Source organism: Daphnia pulicaria, chromosome 2 (genome assembly GCF_021234035.1).
Source record: "Daphnia pulicaria isolate SC F1-1A chromosome 2, SC_F0-13Bv2, whole genome shotgun sequence".
Taxonomy (NCBI): domain Eukaryota; kingdom Metazoa; phylum Arthropoda; class Branchiopoda; order Diplostraca; family Daphniidae; genus Daphnia; species Daphnia pulicaria.
The window spans coordinates 10,414,752-10,434,017 of NC_060914.1; the positions used below are offsets into that span (position 1 = coordinate 10,414,752).

The 19,266-nt window shown below is 37.3% G+C and overlaps 2 protein-coding genes and 2 long non-coding RNA genes across 5 annotated transcripts; 2 read left to right on the top strand and 2 right to left on the bottom strand.

Annotated features, from left to right (window-relative positions):
- Positions 1-4,414: 4,414 nt before the first annotated feature.
- LOC124326877 lies at positions 4,415-4,724 on the top strand. Its single transcript, XR_006915924.1, has 3 exons — positions 4,415-4,453; positions 4,512-4,601; positions 4,666-4,724. It is a non-coding gene; the product is annotated as an uncharacterized LOC124326877 (long non-coding RNA).
- A 361-nt stretch (positions 4,725-5,085) lies between these two features.
- LOC124326848 lies at positions 5,086-5,410 on the bottom strand. Its single transcript, XR_006915897.1, has 3 exons — positions 5,317-5,410; positions 5,177-5,247; positions 5,086-5,118 (listed from the first exon to the last, which is right to left on the bottom strand). It is a non-coding gene; the product is annotated as an uncharacterized LOC124326848 (long non-coding RNA).
- Positions 5,411-12,409: 6,999 nt separating this feature from the next.
- Positions 12,410-18,439, bottom strand: LOC124327718. Its single transcript, XM_046786715.1, has 4 exons — positions 18,326-18,439; positions 18,154-18,219; positions 12,850-13,142; positions 12,410-12,791 (listed from the first exon to the last, which is right to left on the bottom strand). Exons 3-4 carry the CDS (start codon positions 13,140-13,142, stop codon positions 12,410-12,412), a joined length of 675 nt encoding a protein of 224 aa, XP_046642671.1. The 5' UTR covers positions 18,154-18,219; positions 18,326-18,439.
- LOC124326464 (protein Jade-1-like) lies at positions 17,448-18,372 on the top strand. 2 transcript variants are annotated; one of them, XM_046785311.1, is made up of 3 exons: positions 17,454-17,855; positions 17,920-18,111; positions 18,166-18,372. In XM_046785311.1, exons 1-3 carry the CDS (start codon positions 17,537-17,539, stop codon positions 18,351-18,353), a joined length of 699 nt encoding a protein of 232 aa, XP_046641267.1. In that variant the 5' UTR covers positions 17,454-17,536; the 3' UTR covers positions 18,354-18,372. The 2 variants fall into 2 exon arrangements, with proteins under 2 accessions (XP_046641266.1, XP_046641267.1); XM_046785310.1 differs by having other exon boundaries at positions 17,448-17,855; positions 17,920-18,372.
- Positions 18,440-19,266: the final 827 nt, after the last annotated feature.

The following is a 19,266-nucleotide window of genomic DNA, read 5'->3' on the forward strand; positions in this document are numbered from 1 at the left end:
AAAAAAAAAAAACAGATGCGACATATAAGGATTGAATCTAATACAAGGTATATTCTAACTGTTTCATTTTGATGCTCGATTGCATTTGTGTTTAGACCCCCCGGAAATTTCAGACTGTTTCTATGATAGAAGAATCCTTTGCGCACATAACACACGGATGACCAAACAAATAAATAACGATTACAATCGCGTCGTAATGATTGATGCGTTTGAATTGTTTTTCTATCTCTGTGTCTCTTGTATATATAGTACGTATAGGTACACACAAGAATGGCGGCACTAAATTATTTGGTTTGGAAAATGGGGACAAAGTTGGATGACAGCTGGGCCGTGTAGGATATCGGTCACGCTCGGCGTGACCGACGAAAGGGGGTTCTCGGTGTACATACAATATGACGCATCTATTATATCGACTGCTGTATAGGCAGAGTGTAGTATATGTAGTACTTCTACTATACTAGTACGTGTCGCATCTCTTTCAGAACTCTTTCCGGTTGGATGTTGCGCAACGGTTTTAACTCGCCGACGAACCTCGTTCCCCCATTTCTCTCTTTTTAACTCGTGATTTATTTGAGTGATCTTTTTACAATCGTCTTCCTAAAAATAGTTGGACGTTTTAAATGTTTCCTATTTGTCAGTTTGAGAGTTAAAAAACACTAAAACAAAACCGAAGCTTTTTTTTTAAATAGAACCAAAGTATTTTCCCTATACATATAAATGGGGATATGCAAATGTCTATATAAGGCACACGCCTGTTTAGTATGGCAGCCAGGAAAAATTCAAAAATCAGATCGGCGGGTAAATCACGCAGCTGAATTACATATTTCGTATGCAAATAGTCTAACTTTCGGGGTTGTCCTTGCGACGCATTTTTTCCCTTAAAGCTGTTGTCACTGTTCCCATACCAATGAATTGCACATACACATATGTAATAAACCATCTATGTGGTTTATTACAGTGCATAAATAGCCACGGGATATATACTGTCGTCGGCATTTCTTTCTGTCGACTTTAAAAATATAAAATTCGACGCGCTATGCTGCGTAAGAAAATAAAATATTAAAATGCCGGCGACTCTTGTGCATGCGTGACACAGTTTACACCCAAAGTTATCGAGCCTCTCTCATCGTGAAACCCATTCGGATGACTGTAATGGCCTTATAGTATAGAGTGCGTAGCTATAACTATAGGATTTTTTGGGAATAAGTGTATACTCCACTGCCTGGCTGCTCGAAAAGTGTGCAGTGCGGCGCTATTGTTACGGTTTCTTCCTTTCGTTCGCCATGCAAGCTGCTGGATGAGATTATTGTATTTTTTCCTCGTGCGGAATTTCAACCAAAATAGACTTTGTTGGTTTTGAATGCTTTCTCTATCCTTTTCTATGCTGTGATTTGTTTGAGAATAGAATAAGAAAAACTTTCTCCTGTCCATTCTGTTATTCTTCCTCGTCCGAACCAAACGACCGGATTTGAATGATTTTGACTTTTATTGCGAAATTGATTGTTGCCCATTTGACTGTGAGCCGAACACGTAGGCCTACGAATAAGGTTTCGCTATAATGGCGAACTATTTAAAATGTTTAAAAGCTAAAAGGAAAGGTTATTGAAGTGGTATATTAACCTGCTGAGTGTTAGTGGGTGCAAGCTCGTACATGATTGTGCAGCATTCTGGGTCTTAATTCGACCGCCTTTATAGCGTTACCGAGTTAACGGTAACGGTTGACGATCCTCAGGGGTTAATCGTACGTCCCACCGGAAATCTTCGGAGCGTGAGAACTACTATAGCAGACAATACTGGGTTTTAATGGGTTACGATCTTTATAGTTCAGCAGGATGCCTAATTGATCGAAAGTTGAGTTTACAAGTGAATTGAAGAGTAAGAGATTCGTGATGTAGTATATATGATGTATTGATTGGAGGTTACAATATGCCAACGATGGTCAATGGACCACCAATTGATATCAAAACTGAATTCAAAACTTGAATCGACTTATTTTCTGTTAGGTTTTTGAACTCTGAAAGTGTTCAGTTGAGATGTTCGAAATTTCTACACTTCTAGAGTCATCTAGCGGTCTTTTCCAAAAGCATACTTCTAAAAAATTTCAAAGGTATGAGTATGAAAATAAAATGTAAAAGAAAGGGAATTTCAATTATTTTTTATTTCATGGAAATATTAGATAGCAGAATGGAGTTCAGTCAACAGTTTGATACGTGACAAATTATTTTAAAAATCATTTATTAGGCAACGTCAAGTTTCACAAATAAGCAATTTGGCATCACTGTCTACGTCTTAGCTTCTCTTTCAACTTATTTCAAGTTTCATTCCTACCAAGTACCAAGGTAAGCGGGAACAGATCCAACAGTTGCGAATGTCATTCGTTTGAGAACGAGTTATTACTTATTACTTATTAGGCTTCCTACGCAGTATGGTCTATGGTGCTTGACAAAAAAAAACCATTTTAATTGTCTAGAATAAGAATTTGTTCACGTAAATTTTCATTTTGTCAATTCGTCCATTTCATTTTCACCAACGACCACTAACGATTTAATGTGTGCCTAAAATTCTAACTGGTGGTCAACAAATCTATTTAGACATCCTGAAACCGGTATTATGTTGTCATGTAAAACAAAATAATTTAAAGTGCTTTGATTAATAATGTTTCCTGTTTTCATTAAAGGTATCTTAAAGATTGGTGACAGACGGTATGAACTAGTTAAATCCGTACTTACTGCTGTCGTTGTCTTCAACGATGGGAGGCACATTCTCTATTAAGACTAGAATATAGATTAAGATTCCTATATGTTCAGATTATGTGTGTTTCTATAAACACAGCTGCCCTTAACTACTACACTGAAACTCCAAAGAAATATTATTAGCCATAGCAGCTTAATTTGTATTGAGCATGGTGAAGCATTGCAAAATTTATTCACTTGTTCTTATTTGTTACAGTATTATTCTGGATTGTCTGCCGGATCTACCCATCCAATCTATATAGTTATTCAGTATGTATTGGTTTCTCTTTCAGAGTAATCTAAAACAAATAATTTATTTGAGTATCTAACAGATTTCTGTAATTCTTTTATTAGAGTAATTGCAGTAAATAGTTGCTACAGAGACAAAACTCTGGGCTAGTACATAATGATTCTACCCTCAAAATGGATTCTAAGGTAAGCCAACAGTTAAAATATCGATTCTAGACATATAACAGGAAGCGGTTGACAGTTTAAGGATTAGTATTCGTTAGTTGTGTGATATGGTAAGAAGTGATTTTATTTACTTTTTGAGTCAATATTTCTACGACCTTTTCCGCTTCTCTGGCCAGTTTAGATTTCAAATCAGTTATCGCTCCTTTATTAAAAAGCTCATTTTCTTCCACGTCAAAGTCGTTAGCCATTGATGATGGGGCAAGGTTATCGTTGTTTCAATCCGGCATCAGTGTTTGCAAGTGCACCAATGTCTTGCACACCATCAGCATTCTCATGTTAAATTCTTCCAATATTTGTTCAATGGATTCAATATCGGAATTGGAGACGTTGTTGGGTATTAAACTTCCCGTTTCTCGACTTCTGCCAATCTCGAAGACCTTAGACATGATAGTAGCTTCCACTTCCGAGACCCAATAGCATCCGTATTCAAACCAGTTAGTTACGATTGCTTTTATTTTCATCAGTCAAAAGTCGTGCTTTTTCTTTTCCTTGCAAACGATAGAGTTGGGCCAACGTTTCCTTAATTTCGACAGAATTATTGTCAATAATTTTATTGGTTTTTGCTATTACTGGTTAATACGGACCTATAGTTACGAAACTAATCTCTTTCTTGTTATTGCAGTTTCGAAATTCACAAGTAAGGACGTCCCAAGCAAGTGATTCGTAGCCGACCCTCCGAGGTCACTGAACGAGTCAATTGCAAACATCAAGGCGTACGCCACAAAGCTCGTGGACGACGACCGCAACGGTGATATCGAGGACGGTCAGAGACAGGGCTGGAAGCTGCTCAAGGTCCTGTTTCAAATTGAGTTCTACGAGCTCACAGGGGCCACTCCACCCTTGGCTTTGAAAAATGCAAAGCCTAATCCAAGTGGGAGATAAAAAAAACGGGGAAGTTTGAGAAAGATGCCTTGGCCCTCTTGACTCCAGAACAGAGAGCTAAGTTCGACGAGGACGAAGCCCTCATTCGGAGAGACAAAGAGGCGCAGAACGCTCAACGACAGGAGGTTCGCGCGGCCAAAAAGAGGAAGCGGGACGCAGTGGAAGAGGCAAAGATACGCCTGGTAGAGAAGGAAGCGAAAGACAAGCGAGAGGCTTACTAGCGTTCTAAACTTCGTAGGGTTGTTCCTCCAGCCTGTCAGGTTTACACGGCAGCCCCCTTCACGGTTCCGTTTGTTACACCACTTGCTTCGGATTTTCTGAATATTTCTTCAGTAAACCCGGTTTTTAAGAAAGACACCCGACCAGTGAGTTTAACATTTTGAACTGAAAATTAATTTACTGACTAACGTCTGAATATTTCAGTTACTTCCTCTAGTGCATCTAATGGTCATTTTTCCTGCGGCTAGACGATCTTATGTTCCTCCTTCTTGGGGAAAACTAATGCTTCATCCGGTAAGTGATTTATTACATTGCAAAGTATGCAAAACGTCTTTTCTTAACATTTGTTTGATCATAGGAATCTCCAATCATTCAGTTTTATCCCGAAAACTTTGACGTCGATTTGAACGGGAACAAAAAGATTTGGCAAGGAGTTTTCCTTTTGCCTTTCGTAGATGAACAACATACGTCTGCAGAAAGCCATTGAACCTCTTTTGGATGACTTGTGTTTCGACGCTATGAATTTAGTGAGAGCCTTCAGAGTTTCTTCTGAGGTCTGTTGTAAGCAGCCCCTGTAGTTTATTCGCTAGTTGATGCTGGGTCAATCACGACACAAAATGAAAGATGTGTAGGACTCAAACTGTGTTGACATACAGTGAACTGACATACGTGTGATGTCTAAACCAAAAGAAAAAGAGTTAGTTAGGGAACGGAAAAGAAACATGGAAGGATTGTACCTGGGATGACACGAGAAAATGTGAGGGGTCACCCAGACCAGTATACACACAGACAGGGAATATAGATATGAAGCCTAAAATAAACAGCAATTAGCATACACAATAGAATATAAGCATAATAATAGTAATTACCAATGCTAGACAAGCAAAAGCACTCAGAATAAGGTTTGAACTGACAGCTCAGAACAGAAAACGAGCTGAAACTAAATATCAAACATATTCACAGGTTAGACGGGTCGGGCAATTGATAATTACAAACATAATGTACTTACAAGCTGAATAAATGGCTTCACGAAACACAGAAAAGTATAATAATCGTGACAGTAACTAGCTCTTTTCGACAGTGAAACGAGCGTGGTCTTAACGTCGTACGAAGGCTAGCAGACAGATTAACACAAAGACTCGGGAGGGAAGGGGAAAGAATCGCGCTTGACTTAAAGTTAGGCGTTGCCAAATTGTAGAAATTGAAAGACGCTTTTCTCGCCGCAACAACTTGACCGAAGATGAAAGTATATAGCCCTACATGTCGATTACATTCCATGTAAAGTTTTGTAATATAACTGTTTTTTTTTTTCAGAACAAAGAAATGCATTTGGGGAGAATCAGTACTTTGTCAATAGACACCATCAAGGCTATGACTTCTTGCGAAGTGTGGCCGAGGTTGCATCCCACGGGGATGCATCCCATGCATTCGTCCCAGAACGTAAACACTACGATATGAAAGATTTTTCTCACTTTGAAGGTCTATCTGGAAAGGTTTTCCTTTCTAGGCATTGCGTTGAGGATTGGTGGTAAGTTTTCTTGCCTCAATTGAGATAAATTACTTTGAAGTTTAATTCTTGTTATTTTTTACAGTACAATTGAAACTCCGGTGCAAGGGTTAGAGCCGATTTTTGACTGCCACGTTGTTTGGTATGTGTTTTTTTTTCTTTTAATTTTTTGGTACAGTAAGTCCTAATTTTTTTTTATTAATTTTTTTTTCAGTCTAAGCTATCAAAACTCACAACAGAACGATGAACCTTGCATGGACCAAGTGATTCGGAGAGCAGCCCCAGGCAAAAAAGAAGAAAGAAATCGAGACCTACACCCAGTACTCAGTACCTACACTCACCAACACTCCTGGTACTCAGATGCTCAGCGCCAAGATGTTCAACGAACAGATACCAAACGTCCGGTAGCCGAACTTCCGTTCGCCCAACGTCCGTTCGCCCAACCTCCGGTTGCCGAACGCCCGTTCGACCAACGTCCGGTTGCCAAACGATCGGATGCTCATCACGAAGATGTTCAAGACCCAGATGTTCGACGCCATGATATTCGACGCCCTGAAATGGGAAGAGCTCGATTACCAGGCAAATACCCAGAACCATTCCAAAGATAAAGTTTATGTTTTAATAACCAAAGTTTGATTCTCGACAAAATTTTTATTTAAATAACCTGTTTGGCATATTCAAGTTTCATTACTTTGCTATTACTCCGATATCGTTTCTTCCCATATTCTACGAAAGTTAAGCGGAAACATTCCAGTTCGACCTGCTATGCTGTAAATTCAATTTTGTAAGATGACTACTCAGAGCATTTTCCCCTTAAAGCGGTTGTCACTGTTCCCATACCAATGAATTGCGCACACATATTTCTAAGTGGTTTATTACAGTGCATAAATAGCCACGGTATATATACTGGCGTCGGCATTTCTTTCTTTCGACTTAAAATAAAAAATTCGACGCGCTATGCTGCGTAAGAAAATCAAATATTTAAATGCCGCGGCGACTCTTGTGCATGCTTGACACAGTTTACACCTTACACCCAATGTTATCGAGCCTCTCTCATCGTGAAACCCGTTCGGATGACTGTATAATGGCCTTATAGCTAGCCTAATAGCCTTATAGCTGTAACTATAGAATTTTTTGGGAATAAGTGTACTCAACTGCCTTGCTGCTCTAAAAGTGTGTGCTATATTGTCACGGTTTCTTCCTTTCGTTCGCCATGCAAGCTGCTGAATGAGATTATTTGATTTTTTCCTCGTGCGGAATTCAGCCTAAATAGACTTGTTGGTTTTGAATGCTTTCTCTATTATACCCTTAACTTCGTTGTGATTTGTTTGAGAATAGAAGAAATCAACTTTCTCCTGTCCATTCTTTTATTCTTCATCGTCCGAACCGAACGACCGGATTTGAATGATTTTGACTTTTATTTCTATTGGTGGTTGTCAGTTCGACTGTGAGCCGAACAGTCACACGTAAAAGCAATAAGGTTTTGGAAATGGCGAACAATTTAAAAAAATGTTAAAAAGCTAAAAGGAAATGTTATTGAAGTGGTATATTAACCTGCTGGGTGTTAGTGGGTGCAAGCTTGTACTTGATTGTGCACCATTCTGGGTCTTAATTCGACCATTTGGGGTTTAATGGGTTACGATCCGGTTACGATCTTTATAGGGCTCTTTCACATCTGTTTTATTTAGCCGATTTATCTGGCAACGCAGCATGACTCTAGACTTATTTGAGGGAAGAACGGGGAGAAGAGGGAGAATGGGACGAATGGGGGAGAAGAGGAAACGTGGGTCCCCTTTTTTTCGTACGCCCTCCTCCCCCATTCGTCCCATTCTCCCTCTTCTCCCCGTTCTTCCCTCAAATATGTCTAGAGCCATGCTGCGTTGCCAGATAAATCGGCTAAATAAAACAGATGTGAAAGAGCCCTATAGTTCAGCAGGTTGCCTAATTGTTCGAAAGTTGAGTTTACAAGTGAATTGAAGAGTAGGAGATTCGTGATGTAGTAATAGTATGTATGATGTGTATTGATTGGAGGTTACAATATGCCAACGATGGTCAATGGACCACCCATTGATATCAAAACTGAATTCAAAACTAGAATCGACTTATTTTCTGTTAGGTTTTTGAACTCTTGAAAGTGTACAGTTGAGATGTTCGAAATTTCTACACTTCTAGAGTCATCTAGCGGTCTTTTCCAAAAGCATACTTCAAAATTTCAAAGGTATGGGAAATAAAATAAAAAAGAAAGGGAATTTCAATTATTTTTTATTTTATGGAAATATAAGATAGGGTATTGTTCCTAATTCGGGACACTTTTTGGCTATTGCCGTTTCGCATGCTTTAGTATAGGCCGAACACCTTCCTAAGTCGGGACACCGATAAAAAGTATGGGACAAAGAAACCAAATGCGGGACAGTCGCCAGCGCCATCTACCGTTGGTTGTGTAGCAACAACCACTTTTTGACAGTAATGAAAACAGAAATCAAAACACACGATTGGTCTTACGGATAGCATGTTGACCTATCAATCTCACGTACAACAGGTTAGGGTTCGACTCCCTTCACATCTAAAAGTGTCTTTATATGAATAAACGTTAATCAACATATTTGACTGTCAGCATCCCTCTTATTCCGAATTGCACGACTATTGTCAACGGTATTACACAAGAGATCATTTTCGACAGTGTTTCATGGCACGTTGGATTGAGTGACGGATAACGAAACCGTTACCGTTTTTTGTTCATGTTTCAAATCCCAGGAAAGGCATTTTTTAAAATATTTCGAATATCGCCTCAGGGCTGTCCCGAATTTATAGCACAGTAAGGATACCCGTAAAATAAATTTGACGGTCATTTCCCTTTGGTTTTCATCACCTGTTAAAGAGTTCATCACATATTGTCGTATTCCGATGGCACAGTGGGTTCAGTCGTTGGCTGGGAACCACGTTATACTTTTGATTATTGGTTCAAATCCCAGGAAAGGTATTTTTAAAATTATTTCGAAAAACGCCTTAGGGCTGTCCCGAATTTATAGCACAGTAAGGATACCCGTAAAATTAATTCGACGGTCATTTCCCTTTGGTTTTCATCATCTGTTGAAGAGTTCATCACATATTGTCGTATTCCGATGGCACAGTGGGTTCAGTCGTTGGATGGGAACCACGTTATACTTTTGATTATTGGTTCAAATCCCAGGAAAGGTATTTTTAAAATTATTTCGAAAAACGCCTTAGGGCTGTCCCGAATTTATAGCACAGTAAGGATACCCGTAAAATTAATTCGACGGTCATTTCCCTTTGGTTTTCATCATCTGTTGAAGAGTTCATCACATATTGTCGTATTCCGATGGCACAGTGGGTTCAGTCGTTGGATGGGAACCACGTTATACTTTTAATTATTGGTTCAAATCCCAGGAAAGGTATTTTTAAAATTATTTCGAAAAACGCCTTAGGGCTGTCCCGAATTTATAGCACAGTAAGGATACCCGTAAAATTAATTCGACGGTCATTTCCCTTTGGTTTTCATCATCTGTTGAAGAGTTCATCACATATTGTCGTATTCCGATGGCACAGTGGGTTCAGTCGTTGGATGGGAACCACGTTATACTTTTAATTATTGGTTCAAATCCCAGGAAAGGTATTTTTAAAATTATTTCGAAAAACGCCTTAGGGCTGTCCCGAATTTATAGCACAGTAAGGATACCCGTAAAATTAATTCGACGGCCACTTCTCATTGGTTTTTATCTTACATAAAAGAGTTCGAACAATATCGATATGTTGTATTGACACAGTGGTTTAGTGCCTGTCTCTTACGAAATTTTTGGTTTGGTTCTGTGTTCGAATCTTACTTTGGTTATTTTTAAAAAATATTTCAATCTGAAGTCTATCGAAATTATCTTCTGAATTTGAACACGGGGCTGAAAACGACATTCAATGAAAATGTCATCTATGTCAGCAATTAACCCGTTGAGCCATGAGAACAACGAAAGTCTTCTACATCGGGGAGATTATGTTGCCTGTCGAATTATTTTTACATACGGGTACACTACTGGCTATGGCTATGGCTTTTAGCTAACCCCTGTGTTATAAATTCGGGACACCCCTTGGGCGATATCCGAAATAATTCAAAAAATGCTGGAAACAGGATTCGAACCCATAATCGATTACTAAAGCTTGCGTTAGAACCAGCTACTAAACCATTGTGCCAATACAACTTATCGATATTGTTCGAACTCTTTTATGTAAGATAAAAACCAATGAGAAGTGGCCGTCGAATTAATTTTACGGGTATCCTTACTGTGCTATAAATTCGGGACAGCCCTAAGGCGTTTTTCGAAATAATTTTAAAAATACCTTTCCTGGGATTTGAACCAATAATCAAAAGTATAACGTGGTTCCCAGCCAACGACTGAACCCACTGTGCCATCGGAATACGACAATATGTGATGAACTCTTTAACAGGTGATGAAAACCAAAGGGAAATGACCGTCAAATTTATTTTACGGGTATCCTTACTGTGCTATAAATTCGGGACAGCCCTGAGGCGATTTCCGAAATAATATCAAAAATGCCTTGGATTTGAACCCACGACTGAGAGTTTATAAATGCGATTCTTAGTAGAGTCACTCAACCCACTGTGCCACAAGAATTTTTTGGAAAGTGTCTTAACAAAATTATATAGAATTAACAATTAGGGGCAAGACTCTTATACAAAATCATAAAAGACGTAATGAAAAAATCTTTCATCATCAATATTCGACCTCACAATAAGTGTCGTCCAGGACGGAACTTAGAAGTTAGATAGTAAAACCCTGATTTTGACAGTTCAACTAGTGCCATCTTGCGTACATTATACTGTCCCGATTTTGTGTACTTGGGTGTCCCGATTTTGTGTTATGGGATTTATCGCCAGCAAGCTTCAAGTTCGATTTGATGGAAATTTCTTTATTTTTCTTGCATTTCTATGCATTGAATCTAAAGATTCTGTCGAGCTCTTTATTTTAAGACTAAATTCAGCTCAAAATAACCCCTAAATATCTTAATATTGCAAGATTGCAAACATCCCAAATCTAGCTTTTTTCTAAGTCCTTTTTCCCAATATATTTTTTGTCATATCTTTAAAATTTGTACAGCTACATTGACATAGTTGTATATAAACGTAGATCCGTTCATTTTCTTTAATTTCAGCAACTTTTCTTATCGAAACTCGGGTTAGTTTTTGTTTTAAACTGAAAAATGTTATTTCGTCCCAAATAAGAAATTTTCGGGCCTGTCCCGAATTAGGTACTTTACCCTAGTAGAATGGAGTTTAGTTAACAGTTTTATGGTTTTATACGTGACAAATTATTTTTAAAAATCATTTATTAGGCAACGTCAAGTTTCACAAATAAGCAATTTGGCATCACTCCGATGTTTATGCTTCTCGTTTTCATTTCCTTAATCTTAAGTTAAGAGGGAAAGATGTAATAGTTGCGAATGTGGTCTGTCCGAAGCGAAAACTAATTAATTAGCCTTCCTACACAGTATGGTGCTTGAAAAGAAAAAGCCATTTAAATTGTCTCTAGACTGAGAGTCTGTCCACGTAAATTTTCATCGTTCCTCGATGCCATATTGTAAAACCCTATCAGTCTGTTATCCACGAGTTCCCTGTCAGCAAACATCCACCCATCCACTATAGTCTTACACGGTATGTATTGGTTTCTATACTAAAAAATAAGTAATTTAAAAGAATATCCATATTATCTAAAAGGTTTGAAGCAGCAAGGAGATATGTTTGTAAAGACTGTCCAACACAGACCAACACTAAGAGTTTGTCCACATAATTTTTCATCGTTCCTCAATGCCATATTGTAAAATCCTATGAGTGAGTTCCCCGTCAGCAAACATCCGCCCATCCACTACATAGTCTTTTACTCTTTCGGTATGTATTGGTTTCTATACTAAAAAATAAGCAATTTATTAGAGTACATATATTATCTAATAGGCTCACAGCAGCAAGGAGATATGTTCGTAAAGACTGTCCAACACAGACTAACACCCACTAACAATTTAATGTGTGCCTAAGATTCTAACTGGTGGTCAACAAATCTATTTAAACCTCCTGAAACAGGTATTATGTCGTCAAAGCTATTGACACCTAGAATTTCCACTAATGACAGAATATCCGCTTGGTGGCGCTACTTGGAGTGACCCATATATATGACATCGATTTTCATTCCGATGTCTTGGCCTTTTTTTACTATACAGAATCAGGAGAAAGCAAGGAAGCAACCTACAGTCTGGAGAAAATTTCAGAGATTTTTTTGACAGCTAGTAGTTCAAAAGTATGACCACAGATGGCGTGAATAACATAAACAAAATCAAGGAAAAGCAAGGAAGCAACCTAGAGTCTGGAGAACATTTCAGAGCTTTTTTTCACAGATAGTACTTCTTTTTTGCCAGATAGCAAGTGAATTAACTCAGACACAAATTCAATTTACGTGAAAAGTTTATTCATCGGATGACCATAGAAAGTGAATTAACTCAAGACACAAAATTAATTCACGTGACAAGTTTATTCATCACAACGATAAATTGTAGGCTTCATCACGGGTTGAACATTTCATTCATCAGAAGACGAATCGGACACCACAGAAGAGCTGGTGACACCAAAGAGATTGTCAAGCGTTGTAATACTATTAGCTAAGCAATCTTGCTCTTTGAGAAAGGATTCAAGTTCCATAAATTTCTTTTGTCTAACCAGAGTCATAATCATACTGGCTTGAATTCTTGCATTAGGGAAAGCAAGAGCATTGGAAGCAATCATTTGCATATTACTTCGAACAAAAAAATTGTTGATGTACTCTTCGTAAGCTTCCTTGTCTGTTTTCTTAAGCGGAATCTTCAAGCCTGTTTCTAAATCGTCACAGGAGTTGATTTGGGATATTTCACAATTATACAACGATCCCTTGTTACTCTGACCAGAACATTTGACACCAACATGTCTAAAAATTAAACAAGTTATAGAATTATATCAATTCAAAATTATAATAAAAAAATTACCCGAGTTTAGGATGAAAAAATGACCAACGATCCATACTAAGTAATTCCAAATTTGGTAACTGATTGGCAAACACAACCACTGTATTAGAACGCGGGGTCTTGACAGAACCTCTATACTTAGTACTTATCAAAAAGCGACCTTTTAAATCCTCGATCAGGGAGAAGAAATCATTAATTTTTGATACATCACTCCGAGCAAAATCAAAAACAAATCCATTACTATTACTTTCGATCATACCACAAACGTCACGAGCTTCTGCTGCTTTCAGAATTTGATAATTCAATTTGTACATTAAATAATGACTCAACTCTGTCTTGCCAGAATTTCCATCATAGTCAAACACCCACAAAACAGTACGATCATTTTGGGTGGACAAGGCATTTACAACACACCTTTGCCAAGGCCGAAGATTGAGGCTGTATGACTGACGACTATTATCCATGTAGGCATTAGATATTACCAACTCGTATTTGTCTTTGTTTACAATGTAATCAATGTCTCCAGTGAAATTAAGCGGGACTTCTCCTTCTCGGGCTTGATTATAGAGACTAACTAAATGTTGTGGTTGATTACCTTGAGCACGAGCCGCAGCTCGCATTGCTTTTCCGAAAGATTCTATAACATCTTCTGCTTTCATTGAACAATGAGACACACATTCAGCGTCAAGAAACAAATCACTCATACTCGAGAAAAAGGAAATTCTCCTTTTGCTTACAGTTTCCATATAAACAACACGGTCACTTCTGGAAGCAAAGCTTACGGTTGGTAGAGACTTCAGAAGGTTAAAAGCGGCTATTAACGAACCACCGTGTTGATACACACATTGAAATCGACGACTTTGAATGGATAAATCCAACGATTCCGCCATTGTATCACGAGAGTTAATTTGAAATTGGTCACACGACACAAACTTATTGAGACGCGGATTCAAACAGTTGCTAAACAGTGAACAATGTATGAGACTAATGTTTCTTCCAAATAAGCAATGACCGACGTTGGTCCCAGGAGATCACATACGAAGAAAAGCATATGCTTTTCTTTTCATCATATGATGAAATGACAACGTAGAAACAAAGAATTCGATAGTCAACGTTTAGCTAAGACTGAACAGTTTGCGCTTCCAACCAAAACATTAGTGAGTTGCGTCTCTTTTCATTTCCAATTTTCAAAACAAACTTGCGTCTCTTTTTTATTTCCGTTTCTAAAATGACTGCATTGAGTATTCACGAAGAGGAGGATCCTCTTTTCAATAAAAAGAATGAAATCGAAGAGCAACTCCATGGAGTTTTAATTGGTCAAAATGCGTTAAACCATTCTAATAATCTAGATGACATCGTTATCGCACTCAACATTGAAAGGGATAACATGAACATTGAAGAACCAATTGGTGAAATTGCCGTTGACGTTCAGAACGTAATAGATGCTGATCCGGACTTACACATCATTCCGCAGGCAGACTTTGCCATCAATGACCACAACGAAAGTGAGGACGATACCGAAAGTGAAGTTTCTAGCAGCATCACCATTGATTCCAGCAATGATTCCAGACTCGAAGAACCAACCCCATTTGAGGAAGAGGTCAAAAATAATATAATTTCGTTTCTTGTAAAAATCGAGCGATTAATCCAGTATTCAAAAACATATCAAATTAGATGGACATGATTTCACAGTACATAGCTGGAACAAAATCGACAAGAATCGTCACGTACGATATCTGGAAACTGATGAGAAAAAACGAAGATTCGCTGAAAGCAGTCATTCTAGTTGGGCAAGAAGAAAAACCTAGATTTCTCGTAGCAAGAATGCATCGTCAGCTGATGGATTTACGCACCAATAAGGCCAAGCAACTTCTACAGCAAATCATGTACGATCGCAATAATGCTATTCAACAAATGGACAAGATTATCGAGCGTTTTGGAATGCAATCCGTATCAATAATGTTGATACAACAATATAACAACATCATCTCAGCCAGCGAAAGGGGAGAACGTTTCTACGACCAAATGGCTGACGACTCAAAAAAGGCAAAGGATGTTGAAATGCGCATTTCCCGAAACAACTGAAATAGTAAGGATTCCAATAACTTGTCATAATGATTGATTCGAAAAAGCAACAGAAGTCGAAAAATAAAAAATTAAGAATTTGTTCATTAAAAACTATAAATCCATCGTGTTCTCTTTAAATATTACCTCGTTACATTTCATAGTCAAGTGAAAATATTACTAATTTTCCAACATTTCTTATTTTCGTTTTGCAATCCCGTTCTTCTATGAATAATTCTAAGAATACTAACGTCTAAAGCCATTCATTAATGACGACCACAAGACGTCTTCTCTCATATAACAATTGTGCAGTCTAACACAGTTGTTGCTAAATGTGGAAGGAATACATTTTGAAATCTAGAATATAAACAAAGAATGATCACCGTATCCTAGTTTTCATTGAATTACAATTAAACAATTGTTAAAATGGTTCAAATACTTGATTTGGTAATCGGAAAAACGTTTAGTAATTTTGAAGAAATTGAAACTCTGATGACTAGGCTAAAGAACGAGTTCTTCTATCCACTCAAAATTGTAAATAGCGAAACAATACAGACTTACAACAAAACAGTGAAATCCGCATCAAAAATATGTGATGAGAAATGGCGGTACAAAAACGCTAAAATTGTATGCTGCCATCACGGCAAACATCGTGATCGTGGTAGTGGAAAACGACCGAATCAAAATGTTTTTGCGTGTGAGTGCCCCTTTTTCTTCCGTGTGGTTTATCAACAAAGTCTTGAAAAATTCACAATAACATCATTGTTTCTGGAACACAAAAATCATCCAATCTCTTCTGAGGACATCAAAACCTATCGCAAAGCTAAGTAAGTATAGTTTCAAAATCTCAGCTTCTAAATGCGTTAAACTATCACCTAATAAATACATGTGCCATCACTTAAATTTACAGAAATCTAAATCCTGAGGCTTCAACTTTCACTCAAACAGCTCTATTAACTGGAGCACAACCACATCATATCAGAAAAAATCTCATGTTGGAGTTCGGAGAAGCCTTATCTACTAAAGATATCCAAAATATGAAATGCAAACTTCAAGGTAAACATGATGATAATTTGTAGAAACCATAATTTGTTCAACAATCGTTTCGTCCACGATCCAGGTATTAAACAAGATGATTGGCATCACACTGCTGAACTGTTAAATGTCTATGCTAAGGATCCACGAAATTTAGTTAAAGTATTTCATGATGACGATAACAACATCAACCTTATTTGCGTCCAGTTATCGAAACAAAAAGAACTGTATCGTTTGTATGGACAAACTCTCGAACTTGACGGCACTTACTGCACCAACGTTCAGGGCATGCCATTATATACTCTTTTGATTGAAGACAACCACGGAATTGGACAGCCCATCTACTACGCATGGATGAAACAAGAAACAACAGATTTTATTACGCTAGCACTTCGAACGTTCGCTGAGGTAAACTCCGTACTAAATTCAAAAATTGGAATAATGAATAATGACTAAACATCACTCCTATTTATTAGAATAACGATGTGTCTGTAACGAACGTAATTTTAACCGATAAAGACTGTGCAGAACTCGCTGGGATAAAAACCGTATTTCCAAACGCTACGAGTCTCTTGTGCCAATTTCACGTTGATTGCGCCGTTGATACCAGACTTAATAAAGCGAAACTTGAAACAAATCACCAAGAAGAAATTTATCAATCATTTCAGAGAGCAATGCATGCTGAATCTGAAGAACAAATTAAAAAAGAGGAGCAATACCTCTGTAATATAGGTAACAGCGAAAGAATTAATTTAATAACTTATTCATTATCCAAAGAGTTATTGTGAATTTCAAAAAAAACAAACAGAAGAAGACAATCTCGGAGACTATTTCAAAAAACAATGGTTCAACATAAGAAACGTTTGGTGCGATTTCTATCGCACTACTTTATTCACTAAGGGTAACAGGTAATTTAAAAAAAGGAATAATGCTTCAACTAAGTTGTTACCGTATTCAGTCTGCCGACGTATATCGCGTCACTTCAAACAAAGGTGAAAATGAAATCAAAGGCAACCTACAATCATGTACCTGCCATTTCTTCATGTCCTACGGCCTTCCGTGCAGTCACATCGTTTACGTAGCAACAGAAATGGAAATATGTCTTCCACAGCAATCCTTTAACTCCTGCTGGAAAGTCGAAAAAATACCAAATCAGGAAGCCTACCAAATTGAGGAACCCACCAATGACTCCATAACAGTAAAGATGAAACGCACAAAGGCAAAAAGTTTCACTAGAGAAAAATTATGGGTGGAAGCTAACGAATTAGCAAAAGAATGGGCAAATACGTTAACAAATCTACCGATTCCGGCATTCCAAGGCCAACTGAACGCCATGAAACACTTGATCGAGTGTGCGAAAAATAACTTCACAATCAACTTCAGTAAAATAAAATAGAAACAGCTTTCTTACAAACCGGTTTATTTAACTTTTTCGTTTTCCAATTACAGCCGAAAAGATGAGACCAACAGAAGAGAAAGAGACAACCAACCTTGTGAATGAGCAATTTATGCAAATAGCCATACCAAATTCCACTGCATGCGAAACACACGAACAACTAGCTTTAAACATAGAAGGTAACCTGTGGCAAAAGTGTATAACTTAACATTAATGGAATTGAAGAAATCTCATTTTCAAACTACAGACGACATCACGAAATTGGCGAAAGAACTAAATTCCAATCAGCATAATATAGATGAACAACAGAAAATGGAAACAGAGGTTCAACAAATCACAGAAGTAGTGAATGAACTCGTAGTCGTACCTGACGTCAACAAAAAAAACAGTGAAAGATTGAAGAAACTAAAAAAATTGAAACTTGTAAACATAAAAAGACGACAGGGTAAACCAAGAACAACTAAAAAGCTTGATAAATACAAGTACAGTCCCAAACCATTCCTGAAAAAAAAATCACACGAGAAAAATAGAAGTATAAACTACATCATCATTTGAATATTCTATAGATTTTTTTCTAAGAATTACTATTCTTGTAGTGTTTCTTTCATGGACAACAGGAAAAGAGAAATCTCACTACCTGTTACTCAACCAACAAAAAGCTGATCGAAAACATCTCACCCATGCCAGCCAAATGAGTACAGCAGTTCTCGAAGATGATGTACAAAGCGTATTACAATCATTTCAAAACCTCTTCACTGAAGAAGGATGGAAACAACTAATGACAAACAGTAAAAATAATCTTATCACTAATTTAAAAAGATACTATTCAAATTTATCACTAGTTCATGAACGAAATCAAACAACACTGGAATACATCTGTCCAACTTGCCGCAAACCTGAAGGCACCAAAAAAGAACCTTGGATTTTCTGTGAGTCATGCCAATTGTGGCATCACTACAGCTGTCAAGCCATTAAAAAAAAACCACAATCAAGCAATTATACCTGTACAATCTGTCGAAAGTCGAAATAAACAATTGATTCAGGTTAAACTGAAATCCTTCAACGAAGGAAAAACAAAACAAATCTGTAACTAACATATCACAATGCCAAAGCACTCTCGTGTACATTCATGTTTTTGCCGTCAGTCACTCAAGCAGCGCCACCAAGCGGATAGGTTGTCAATAGCCTAAAAAAAAACATAATTGACAACAGAAAGTGGTGTCAATATCATCGACCGTATTATGTTGTCATGTAAAGAAAAAAATAAAAGTGCTTTGATTACTAATGTTTCCTGTAGTATGAACCAATTTCTGGTATTTTTAAATCAGATCTTTCTGCTGTCATTGTCTTCAACGATGGGAGGCACATTCTCTATTAAGACTAGAATAAAGGTTAAGATTCCTATTTTTTCAGATTATGTTATTGTGTATTCCTATAATCACAGCTGCCCTTAACTGCTACACTGAAGCTCCAAAGAAATATTATTAGCCATAGCAGCTTAATTTGTATTGAGCATGGTGAAGCATTGCAAAATATATTCACTTGTTCTTATTTGTTACAGCATTATTCCGGATTGCCTGTCGGATATGGGGTGCCGTTTTTCCCTTTATACAACATATCTATCGTTTAATTTATTTCAACTCCGTGTCATCATTAAACATATAAATTTGCATTGATATATTATTAAACCTACCAATTCATACTTTGATATCAAGAAATCAACCATACTATCTGTATAAATTGATTAAACATTAATAAATTAATTAAATACATTTCAAACATGAATCAAACATTAATAAATCAATAAAATTCATATCAAACATGAATCAAATCAATTTAACAAAATAACCGAGGGAAAGAATCATTAACGTGAAAATGGGAAACATTTATTATTTATGTGGAAAAAGGAATAATATTAAATAATTCTACCGATTCCATAAAAT

Coding starts and splice junctions, on each gene's coding strand:
- LOC124327718 (XM_046786715.1), bottom strand. CDS start 13,142: ATGTACAAATTGAATTATCAAATTCTGAAAGCAGCAGAAGCTCGTGAC. Junction 12,792..12,849: donor TTTTTTCATCCTAAACTCGG/GTAATTTTTTTA, acceptor TTTAATTTTTAG/ACATGTTGGTGTCAAATGTT.
- LOC124326464 (XM_046785310.1), top strand. CDS start 17,537: ATGGAATTGAAGAAATCTCATTTTCAAACTACAGACGACATCACGAAA. Junction 17,856..17,919: donor ATCACACGAGAAAAATAGAA/GTATAAACTACA, acceptor CTATTCTTGTAG/TGTTTCTTTCATGGACAACA.